Below are 12,502 nucleotides of genomic sequence, written 5' to 3'. Positions count from 1 at the left end.
CCGAGCATAGAGGGGAAAACTATATTACTGACATCTGTCGGATAAGTCTAAGATCTAATATAACCTCTAAAGTCTAAGTTCTATCTACACTAGAGCCATCTATGTCTTGTAGCTCCAACTATCACACTGTTAGCAAAAACATTTTAATATACTCCCTGTATTGCTTTAACGTGTATCCTGTTAAGTATACATGTAAAAACCCCTTTGGGTACAGATACATAATTAGTATCAGCCCATAATTTTAAATTTTAACCACAAATTATTTTCTAACTTTGTTAAGCGCTCTATTAAAAATGGAACCATTAGCAAAGTTCACCACCAGTTACTTTACAGGCTCCTGCCTAGCACCTAGTGGTCAGAGGTAAAACTAGGGCTAACAGATAAAACAGATGTTTTGCCTTATCAATTGGCTTTCTTTGACAGTGTTTGTTTACAATTAGCTTGTCAATGTGTTTTACTTGGTTAGATTATAAAAAGCCTCGCCGGCTGGATTCCTTCTTCTTCTCTCCTATAAAATAGTAACAAGCAGTCATTATGGTCTACAGACCATTAGTAAAAGTGTTTTGTCCGGGTCGGGAATAATTTAACTCTTTGTAACATTAAATAAAGTGAAATGCAGTTTTGTGCAGTAAACACAAAAAACCATGCATCTGTTATTGAAGACTTCATCAAGCCCAAACAAATCTTAACACACTCGTTATATTGTCGCTATGTATACGTCTCATCCTTGGGTTGTATGACCGATTTTAATACATTTGAAGATAAATTATGGAACATAGCTACCAGGTTTTTCAGTGGGTTTACCGGGATGTTTTGTATCTTCACGTTGTTAGATTGTGACTCATATTTTCTTGAGCTTCAACCTTTACTTTCTAGGTAATCCACTATTTTTTTAAGATGTACGTCTTAGGAGATTTGTAATTTCTTGATGTCTTCTTTAATTTGCGAGATTTCACTATTCATTTGGTGGTTGATTTCTTCAATTTGTGTGCTAAGAAAGTCAACAGACTTCACAATATCTTTGAATTTATCCATGATGTTTTTTTCCATCTGCTTTAACTTTTCGTCAATTGTTTTAGTGAATTGATTTAGAAAATTATTATTACGATTTGTGGAGAATCTTCTGCATTTTGTTTCATAGATCTTGTGTTACTTTTCATTATTAGATATTAATATATTCTCTGCCTGAGTGAGACTGTAGCACTATATAATCACCGCAACGTAATGTTTATGAAAAGAGATTTTTTAATTTTTAGTAATAAAATGAGATTCCACTGCACGAAAAACTTTCAATCAAATGTTAGAATCACTAAAACCGCTTATGCTGTTTTGATTATTTATATTGATTTCAGAAGCGAGGCAGAAATCTATATGAATAAAAATGTAAATGTTCATTTGTTAAAAATCTTAAAACTTGGTAAGTTCGTCACCGATTGCTGTAAAATTTTGACACAACGTCGCATTCGAATACGCGTGTGTTTTTATACGCCTATATTATAAAGATGTCACCTGTGATAGGTAAAAACATGCTTTTAAAAATAATAAAAAACAGCGCCATCTGTTGGACGTAAAAGCAACATACGCTATTATTTCTCTGTCTGCACCGATAGACTGAGCCACAGCAACGCGTGGCGAGTTACATCTAGTTATAATAATTATAATTATCAATCATAATTTTGTCATTGCTTTATTTCAGATTTCAATAGTGATGCCTGCGCTAAAGCAATTACGTTCTACCGTGGATAGAATGAAAAGTATGTCTCCTGAACTCATTGTGAAGGCCAATGCTTCGCGGCAATTTATTTTACAAATTAAGACTGATATGGCTACTGTGTCCTCAAGATTCCAAAATATGACTGTGGATAATTTTAATGGTATGTAATATTTTAAAAAGAAAATGATATAATCGCAAGTATCACCAAGAAAAACAATTTTTTCTACAGTTATGAATTGTCAAATTGTCAAGCTCATAATAATAATAATAATAATAATTGGATAATTTGTATAGCGCCGTTTTTGTGAAAAATCACCTCAAGGGCGCTGTACAATTTATTTCCTTGGATCTACATTTGTTATTTAGACCAACTGTGCCAGCACGAGGTTCGTCATCCGTTCAGGCATGTGTCTGCCGCCAATATAGCGCTGACATGCGTCTGCTGCCAATAAATAGCGCTGACACAACATCCTCACATAGACAACAAACCTTGGCAGCACGCACCGCTGTAACGCTCGACGAAGACAGAAGATGGAGACTCTGCTGCAAGAATAGAATAGGTAGCGAAGGAACTGTACCAGCTGCTGCAGCGAGAGAGACTACCCCGTCCACCAACTGTGCCAGCACGAGGCTCGTCATCCGTTCAGGCATGTGTCCGCCGCTAATATAGCGCTGACATGTGTCTGCTGCCAATAAAGAGCGCCGACACAACATCCTCACATAGATAACAGACCTTGGCAGCACCGCTGTGCAAAATCACCTCATCCTAGTCTACCTTAGTCACTCCAGTCACCCCCCAGCCATTCATGCCACCTAGTGAATCCTCTCGACCCTTTCAGACTCCTTCCTAGCTCCAATACCTAAATAAAATCCAGCAAAAAAAAAAAAAAAATACAATTCTTTCTATTGTCGTGGTCCGACGATTCACACCTCTGTCTCAGACCCTTAGGGCTCGCTTATCGCAGGCTATAAGTAAAATCTTGAACCTAAGTCAAAGTGAAGTTTATGTGTGTCATCTGTAACAAAATACATAAACAAAAACAGAAAATAAAAACAAAAACAAAAACAAAAACAAAAACTTTAAACAAAATATGATTGAAATATCATTGCGAATTCTAACTGTACAAATTTCATCACGCCGGATTTCTTCGCTCGAGAGCTTTTGCCGCTTCAGAAAGCAGACGTTTATTTTATTTATTGGACAATTTGTATAGCGCCGCTTTTGTGAGATATCACCTCAGGGGCGCTTTACAGTTGATGCAGGTAGGTATTACAAAAAAATATAAATATTACAAAAATAAACTGAATTTAAGTTAAGTAAAATGAAGTACAGAAACAGGTGACACGAAGATAGAAGATGGAGACTCTGCAGCAAGAATCCCAGGTGGTGAGGAAACTGGTCCAGCTGCTGCAGCGAAAGAGTCCACCGCGTCCACCAACAGTGCCAGCACGAGGTTCGTCATCCGTCCAGGTATGTGTCTGCTGCTAACAAAGCGCTGACACAATATCCTCTCACAGATACCAGACCTTGGCAGCACCGCTGTGACGTTCGACGAAGATAGAAAATGGAGACTCTGCAGCAAGAATCTTTGGTGGTGATGAAACTGGACCAGCTGCTGCAGCGAGAGAGTCCACTGCATCCACCAACAGTGCCAGCACGAGGTTCGTCATCCGTCCAGGTGTGTGTCTGCTGCTAATAAAGCGCTGACACCTCACATGGATAAGAGACCCTGGCAGCACTGCTGTGACGTTCGGCGAGTTCATCATTCATCTCCATGTAATCCTGTTCCTGGTGATTGTTGAAGTGGTGCATTCCGCCCGCAATAAAAAACGACGGGATAGTAAATTACCATGGGCTTAGCAAAACACTTGCCTTCAGAGTTTCCGAGAATTCCGTTTAAAACATCTGGGGTGCATTTACCGACCGACGTTCGTTTCGAATATCGAATATTTTTGCGCAAAATTTCCGAATATTCACTTTTAAAGCACTGCATTCAAATCACATATTATAAAGTTCTAATAACTGGTTGTTAAGTTTATTTTTATTTAAGTTAAAATGTTATTTTATTGATTTTAAAAATAAGGGAAAGGATAATTTAAGGGATTTTGCCTCATTTCCCTTGAAAATACAAAAAAAAACACAAAGCGGTTGTAGGACGCGTTGGAACGCGTCCTGCTGCCACGAAGGGCGCTATACACATTATGATGATGGTGTAATTCCCCATTATATTTGCTGTATTGTTTTCTTTATTAGGAGGCCATGAAGTAAATAATTTCTCTTAGGAACTATGTCGATTTTGGAGATGCTGTGTCGAGGGTCATTTTAAGGAGAGGAATGAGTGAACATGGGTCTTGAATGGCAGACAGAGTCTGGCAAATTGTTCCACAGCCGAATTGTTGAACTCAAGAACAAGTCGTAGAAATTACCCATTCTCTTGCGACAAATGTCAACCGTGTAGAAAACATTTGTTGTTTTTCCTGACTACGCACTGTTGCCGAAGAGATCAATGATGCCAGTTCCTCTAATCATTTTATATTGAAATACCGGAAGAACAAGGCCAACATTCCCACCTGACGCCTCTGCTCTTAATATTGCAATCCCAATCTGTCGAGATAGGGGAACTATCAAATAGACCGCAATGTAATTATTTAATGTTGTTTTCAGATGCCGATAAAGAAGAAGAAGACGATGACCAGAGAGATGAATCATTCATAGTTTGCAGAATAGACATAAAGAAATTTGCCATGTTTCTAAGTGCGGACCAAATCACACATTCAAAGGTCCTCTGTTCAATGTCCCACAAGAAAATAGTGAACTTATTCATAGAAAATGAAGGCATTATGACATTCCAGTGTTTTATACCTGCCTTGTGTTTTTAATAAATATATTATTTGATTTGTAAGATAAAACAATAAATTATTTGTATATGTATATGTAATGTATGAAGGTATAATTGAAAGGCACATCAGCTTGCAAAGGAGTTTATTCTAGAACTGGCGGTACAATATGTTATTGCCCACACAGTGGGTAGGACGCCTCATTGCCACACGTCACTACACTTTAAATATGGTTTCTTTGTACATACTTCATACATACCACATACATGTATCATGAGCCCTACGACCATAGATAATAGACACAGGGGAGATGGACTATGAACCATTATTAGAATGAAACCGTGCACACAATGCAGATCGCCAAATTTATTTAGTCATACAGCTGCAAATCACATCTACGCACAGCTGCGCCCCGCCTCTATTTCTACCCACCACCAAATGCATATCTTTCATTGGCTACGCCACTTTGATAATCCATTCCGTTTTATCGTATCTCGGTGACAGTTGGCACGCTTCAATGTCATATTTCCCCTTGTTTCTATCTATGAGTACAACCCTTGGAGAGTCTTGCCTGTCTCCAGGAAAACCTCCACTCCTGCTATTTCCTTCCAGTATATCGTCGACGGCAATCCATCACCGCGTAAATCATATTTGGCCACTTTTCAGGAGAGACATAAAACAACTTTTATTAATATATTTACATCGAAATCGCGGCAAATCATTTTATTTTTCATGTTCAATTGTCTTTACAATTATGTATTTAAACACATATACGTTTTTAACCGAAAATAAAATAATAAATGACTTAAGCGGTGATGTTCAGTAAAATACGGCAAAAGTTTAGACTTACGCGGAAATTTATTCTTGTTGGGAGTTAGGTAAATAATATCATTATAGTTTTAAAACACGGAAACGTGGAAACAAATGTTATTTTTTTATTTTTAATAATAATAATATTTTACAACAAAGTAATATTATGTTACATGACATTATTTAGACAAATAAAATAGTAGATAGGTACCTTATCATAAACATACACAAAATTATTAGTTACTCAATGACACCGACAATCATCAACGTAAAAATTAAGCTCATCAATATTTTTATGAGGATTGCAACAATAACATTTGGCTGTCATCAGTTGTTTTGTTTTGCTCTATCTAAAATTAATTTTTCACCATTCTTTTTTGTTTTCTGGCAAAAAAAAGTGTTGTGTGTTGTGCCTTGAGGTTTCTTCTCCCTCCTGATCTTCCAGGAGTCACTTTTCGCTGCTGATTTCCAGATATTTATAAACTTTTTTACTTCTGTCATTTTTCATACTATTATTGTAGTTGTTTACTGTTGTGAATAATGGAGGAAGATTTCCCTCCTGGACCCCCTACAAAGCCCCCAGATCCCTCTCCAGACCCCCCAGACGGGGAAAATGTAGAAATTTCTGACAGTGATTCTGTCATTTTGACTTCTACCAAAAAAAGGAAATTTACTCCTTCTTCCCCAATAAAACTTGACTCTCCTTCGACTTCACAGTCCCCACCAGCACTTTCTCAACTTTCTCCAACAAACTTTTATTCTCCTCATTCCCGTGGCCCATTCATAGCATACGCCCAAAAAACTGAGCAAGGAAAAACCATCCACCCTCTTGAATTTGGCAAATTCCTTTAAAATAGCAAGAATCTTTCAATCAAACCTGGAGGTGTAAAAGCCGAGGGTCGCTTCCGAATCTCCGTCGAATTCCTCTCAGGGCCAGCTGCCAACAGTTTCATCAAAAATATCTTCATTTCATCTAATTCAAAGTTCAAGGCATATATCCCTACTTTCAATGTCACTCGCATGGGCCTGGTCAGAGGTATCTCGACCGATCTGTCCATCGAAGAAATTCTGTCTTCACTTTCAACCCCCCAACACATTGGCAATCCCATAAAAGCCAGGAGGCTAAATTACAAGGACTCCTCTGAGGGTATAATTACCTGGGGCCCTAGCATGAACGATCGATAAAGCCCGATATTGACAAAATTCGATAAAATTCGTCATATAAGATCAGTTACCGATAGTTGCGAGCATGGTCAATGGTAGATTGGATATATTCCGACCGACAATTGACAAAATTCATTGTCTATGGTCAGTTGGCGTTATTTGCGAGCACGTTTGTCAAATATTCCAACCGACGATTGACAAAAACCCGCCAAATCTATCGCGGACTCTTGGCTGTCAGTTAAACTTTCGATATAAAAACAACTTTTTAATAATGCCGTTTTTTTTACAAAATTACTGGTATATCAATGAACGGAGGCAGGCTAACGATTCTAAAGAAGCTCGTAAGATTGAAAGACGCCGTTTACACGATCAATTGAATCCGTTTGAACTTGGAGAGACTGAATTCAGACACTTGTTCCGGATATCTCGTATAATGGTTAAAGATCTTATAGATCAACTAACTCCCTTTTTAGTGTCAAAAAGTACAAGCGGACTTCCAATGTACATTAAAGTAAGTGCATTTAATATTATTATGATATCTTTGTAAAAACACAATGTCGATCATTAATAAAAGGATTATAATGTTGACAGGTATTAGCACCAATAAGTTTCTTCGCCACAGGAAGTTACCAACGTGGGGTGGGGCAAGACCATATGCTGGCTATAGGTCAGACAACCGTCAGTAAATGCATCAAAGTGTTTATGAAGGCAGTGTTGGAGCACCTTTATAGAAGGTGGATACATTTTCCAGCAACAAACGAAGCCAGGAAGCAAGTTGAGAGTGCTTTCAGGGACAAATTAAACTTTCCTCATGTTCTGGGCTGCATTGATTGCACCCACATTGCCATTGTGACCCCTTCCAGACATGAAGAGCAGTATAAAAATCATAAAGGATTCTATTCGCTCAATGTTCAAGTGGTAAAATGTTTGTTTTTACAAATAAAACAGTTGGTGTACGGTGTTTTCACATTTTATTGAAGGTTTTACATGTTTGTTATACAGGTATGTGATGCTGAGTTGACAATATTAAGTATTAACACACGCTTCCCGGGTACTGTCCACGATCAATTTGTTTGGAATAGTAGTACAGTAAAAACTGAAATGACCAGACTATGTAATCAGAGAATTGGGACGTATTTCTTGCTAGGTATTATATTTCAACAATCCATAACTTAGTAGTTATATATACCTATTGTAATGGGTGTTTATGTTTCAATTAGGTGACTCCGGGTACACATTGGAACCTTATCTCATGACCCCAATATTTGATGCAGCTGAGGGAAGTGCAGAGTACAAATATACAAAGGCGCACTGTAAGGCGAGATGTTGCATAGAACGTCTATTTGGAGCATGGAAGGCTATATTCCGTTGCCTTAGGAAAGATAGAGTTCTCCATTACGAGCCAGAAGTTGCTGGTCAAATAATCACTACATGTGCTATTTTATACAACATGATGAAGCACTATAAGTCAGTTTCCTTATTTAACTAAATGAAATGCATTTAAAGAAAGTAAGGCAACAATTCAAAATAATAATCGTTTTATTTCAGATTAACAGATGAATTTATTGATAATATCGTGATAGAAGAGATTGAGCTATTAAACCAGGCTGAAGATGTCAGCAGAGTAGTAGCAGCCCGCGGAGTGAGAGATCAAGTCGTTCGGAAGTACTTCTCTAATTAATAAACTCATCTTACCCATCTAATAAAACAAAGTTTAAACATTTCAATCATTTACTATTAAATATAAAAAAAACTTGAAAGAAAGTAAAGCAACAATAAACAAATACAATTTTTGTGTCATTTCTATTTTTAATGTTTGGATGAAGAACTGCCTGTGCCCGCATTGCTGAAGAAGATTCTCACTGACCACTGAACCCGCCAAAAACACATTTAAAATTTTGTGAGACTAATTGTTAATTACCTTACATAATGATATTTTTGTCTAATTTCAAATCTAGCTGCTACATTTAAGACAGATTCTAACATCTTGTTACTATGATAAGATAATATTTCATATTTATGTGATTACATAATTACTATTTTTGCTAAACTGTGTATTTTTTTAATTCCCCATTTTCCTCTTCCCTATCTCCTTCAGCCTCGCAACATACCCCGATTGGGGATACCATGGTCTCACTGGCTCCAGACGGGAGCACATAAAAAAAGTATTTTACTAAAACTGTATGAATATAACATATGTCTATAAATCTACAAAAACCAAAATGGCTTCATACACACAAATACAACATTTATGTAAACATTACAAGTCATTGAACACTATACAAGTACATAACAAATTACATATATGTACTCAAATTCACCAAAGACTGAAAGTGGCTAAAGAAATACAGGCTATGAGGGTGTACACGTATACAATCTCCTTCCCGATAGCTTGAAAACAGTAATAGAATTAATATATTTAAGAAAACCGTTTGATTTTAAAATTAGTGAACAAAATTGAAATGTACTTATATAAAATGTGTACTTAAGTTAATAAAGCGAAATATGTATATTTCTTAACTTAATAAATAAAATAAAAATAAAATAAAACTTATTCTAATGAACAAGTAAAACAGAGATATTGCAACAAATGGCACACATAAAAATTAAATTGAATTTTCCTCGTCTTCAGATTCCAACTGCAATGAATAGTTATGGGAAGTCGATGGTACTGGATCTGTTGGTCTAGAAATAGAAAGAAAAGTGTATTATTAGAGATTTCATTCATTATACTTTCATCGTTCCTCTGCCAGTTCCATGCCTCACTGCTATATATATATATATATATATTAGAGTAGGTACCAGCTTTCCATTGTAGGCTGCTAGCCTCGCTTCATGAACTTTTAATTATCGTGTTTCTCGTGCCTCTCTTGAGACATACTCAATCATTCAAGTGACATCATAATAATATGAAATATGTACTGTAATACCTCAATATCTGTTGTCGGAGTATGTCAACCCTTTCTTCTTGTGCTGCAGTGTACCTCTGAAACGATAGATATTAATTCATTAATTTACCGATGAGACCATTTTTTTACATCGAAGTATTTCCGTTTTACATTGTATATGATGACATTAATTTATGAGACGATGTATGAATGTGAAAGAGGCAAGAAGTGTGTGCCAAGACCGAGTTGATTGGCGGTACATCCTTTATACTGGTACTGCCTACCCCTGCGGGAAACGGCGTGATGGTTAATTAGTAAGTTAATGAGAATAAGAAGGCCGCCGCTGAACTTTGAAAGGTTGCCACTGAACTTTGAAAGGTTGCCACTGAACTCTGAAATTATAAATAACAATTCATAAATTTTACTTAATTTGAAATTACTTGGGAGTGATTCAAAAAGAAATATGTAGGAAATACCTCAAAAACATCTGTAAATCTGTTGGCGACTGTCACAAGCTCTTTAAAGATGTTGTTGCTGGCTTCTTGAGCTTTTGCCATACGACAGCCGACATCTGGCGTAGCAGCTAGCTTCCTCTTCTTGGCTGGGTTGGGTTGACTTCTCAGCCCAGTTTCCATCCCTACACTGGGCTGAGGCGTGAAGAGCTGCTGATCGGAGTACTATAAAACACAAATAATTGGCATTGATGATGAACGATAACTTCCATTTTGACAGCAAATATATATTATATTAACATTCTAAGACATTAGTGACCTCAATATCCAGCACAAGTTGTTCTGGTCCCTCTCCTATGCAGCTTTCGGGAACTCCACTGCCCTCAGAACTGGCTCTGCCAATGATACTAATCACTTTTTGAGTGATGTCACTTAATACCGGTATGGTAACAGTGTTTCCAGTTCTTTAAATCACGCCATGTCTGAAAAGAACAAAAATAATATCAGCTTAAAAGTGTTTTACGGACTTATATTAAGTGTCTTCATGATCGATGAAAATCAATCTGACTGGCCGTCGACCGTACTTTCTTGCTGAAATTGTAATAAAGCATTCTGAATGTCTACAAGCACATCTTTATTGATAATCCCATATAAACAAGATAAATAAATAACTTACATTGATTCATTTGACTTCGACATCATAATAAGTTGATTTTTGTAGATAATACGTAAAGCCGTTGGTAACCGTTGAAGTTTGACGTTTGACGTTTGAGAAGCGATCCATAGACAACTGCTTCAGTATTGCCAGCGTATATCGATTTCTTATTTATTGCGTTATCAATATTGATATAGTTACCGATAGCTTTTACATGCTAGGGGGTATTGATATAAACTCGTCGGAAGTTACGTCTGTCGATCCGATATTGTAAAGTTATCGAATTTTCTGTGCTTGACCCTGGAAGCCCTCTCAATCTGTTGTTATCACCTTTGAAGGTCAATCTCTTCCCTCCCATATATATTTATTCTTCAACTCATTACCAGTTGAAATGTATACATATCCCACCACTCAATGTTTCAATTGCTGCCGTTTTGGTCATACCAAAGCTGCATGCAGATCTCAACCCAGATGTTTTAAATGTGGAGAAAACCACGCAGCTGACCAATGTCCTTCTTCCTCCTCACCTAAATGTTTTAACTGCTCAGGCTCACATACAGCTGTCAACACATCTTGCCCAGAACAATCTCGCCAAAAAAATATTAAAATTTCTATGGCCTCTCAGAACTTGTCTTTTCTACAGGCTTCTAAACTATTCCCGCCTGTTAAAAAATCATTTGCTGAGGCTTTATCCAGCAACTCCTCATCCAACCCTCTTCCCTCCACTACAACAACTTCTTCTCGTTCAACTAAATTCACATACAAAAACGCTATCTCTAAACTGGCTCCTGGATACGATCAGCAACAACACAACTCACTGCTCTTAAATCCCAATGGTTCACCTCTTTCAAATGCCACAAATGGGTGTGCAAATAATTATAATGCGTCCTCAATGAACTCTCTTAAACTTTCTGAAAAACTCTCCCAAGACAATTCTACATTTATCCAAACTCTTATTATGCTTCTAATTGACCTTATTTCTTCTCAAACTAATCTACCGTCCAACGCTGCTACTATTATTTCCACATTAAAATCATTTATTCAAAATGACTCTTCAGGATGTCAGAATACTTCAGTGGAATAGCCGAAGTGCTATTTCTAACAAATCTGATCTCCTTAACCTATTAAATTCCAACTTTATTTCTTTGGCTGCTATCTCGGAGACTTGGTTTACTCCATCCACCCACTTTAATGTGGGAGGGTATTCCTGTCTCCGCGACGATCGCCCGGAAGGTTCGGGCGGCGGTGCTGCCCTTTTTATTAAAAAATCCATATCATTTTCCCCAATAAATAATATCAAACCCCCCAATGCTGACTTCTAAATGGTTGCAGCTAAAATAAAGGACACATCCTTTATTTCAGTCTATCTTCCCCCAACAGCCCACTTCAATAAACAAACTTGGTTGCAAATTGTAAGTCAACTAAGCCCTCCTTTCTTTATATTAGGCGATTTTAATGCCCATTCCCCCGTCTGGGGTTCTGCTTTCTCCGACCAGTGTGATGGATTTCCTAGATCAGTCCAACCTTTTCCTTTTGAATGACGGATCTCCTACTAGGATCTCACGCCCCAGCACAAACCCCAGTACAGTGGATCTCTCGATATGTTCTACTAGTCTGGCTTCTCTCTCCTCGTGGGTGGTGTCCCCCGACCCTTGCTCCAGTGATCATTTCCCGATCATCATTACTTATCAAACTTCTTTCCAATCGGACAAGTCTCATATTTCGACAAAGATTAAAACGAAACACACCAAATGGGATGAATTTAACTCTCATATGGACAAGTTCCTACTAAATTCACCTGCCACCGATATATTTTCCGTCAAAGATGATTATAATAACTTCAAATCAATGCTCATAACTGCAATAAATAAATCAAATCCTCCCCCTAAAACTAAATCTCTCAAAAAACTCCCTCCAACTCCCTGGTGGGATGAGGAATGTTCCAAAGTAGTAAGAATTCGGAAAGCTAAATCTCTTTCCT

The 12,502-nt window shown here is 37.3% G+C and overlaps 1 protein-coding gene and 2 long non-coding RNA genes across 4 annotated transcripts; 2 read left to right on the top strand and 1 right to left on the bottom strand.

Annotated features, from left to right (window-relative positions):
* The first annotated feature begins 430 nt into the window (after positions 1-430).
* On the top strand, positions 431-4,576 carry LOC149408856 (uncharacterized). Its single transcript, XR_016305363.1, has 3 exons — positions 431-876; positions 1,697-1,874; positions 4,380-4,576. It is a non-coding gene; the product is annotated as an uncharacterized LOC149408856 (long non-coding RNA).
* A 2,044-nt stretch (positions 4,577-6,620) lies between these two features.
* On the top strand, positions 6,621-8,400 carry LOC149408855 (uncharacterized). 2 transcript variants are annotated; one of them, XR_016305361.1, is made up of 3 exons: positions 6,621-7,037; positions 7,118-7,444; positions 7,529-8,400. It is a non-coding gene; the product is annotated as an uncharacterized LOC149408855 (long non-coding RNA). The 2 variants fall into 2 exon arrangements; XR_016305362.1 differs by having other exon boundaries at positions 7,118-7,993; positions 8,075-8,400.
* A 1,325-nt stretch (positions 8,401-9,725) lies between these two features.
* Positions 9,726-10,565, bottom strand: LOC149408854 (uncharacterized). The gene is made up of 4 exons (XM_089650371.1): positions 10,543-10,565; positions 10,186-10,297; positions 9,891-10,091; positions 9,726-9,806 (listed from the first exon to the last, which is right to left on the bottom strand). The coding sequence occupies exons 1-4, from the start codon at positions 10,563-10,565 to the stop codon at positions 9,726-9,728; spliced, it is 417 nt and encodes a 138-aa protein (XP_089506497.1).
* Positions 10,566-12,502: the final 1,937 nt, after the last annotated feature.

The sequence above is a fragment of the Hesperophylax consimilis genome, unplaced genomic scaffold (genome assembly GCF_061612785.1).
Source record: "Hesperophylax consimilis isolate HC1 unplaced genomic scaffold, BYU_Hcon_1.0 scaffold_49, whole genome shotgun sequence".
Classification (NCBI taxonomy): Eukaryota; Metazoa; Arthropoda; class Insecta; order Trichoptera; family Limnephilidae; genus Hesperophylax; species Hesperophylax consimilis.
The sequence above is the reverse complement of the archived record's forward strand: the minus strand, read 5'-3'. Positions and strand labels throughout refer to the sequence as shown.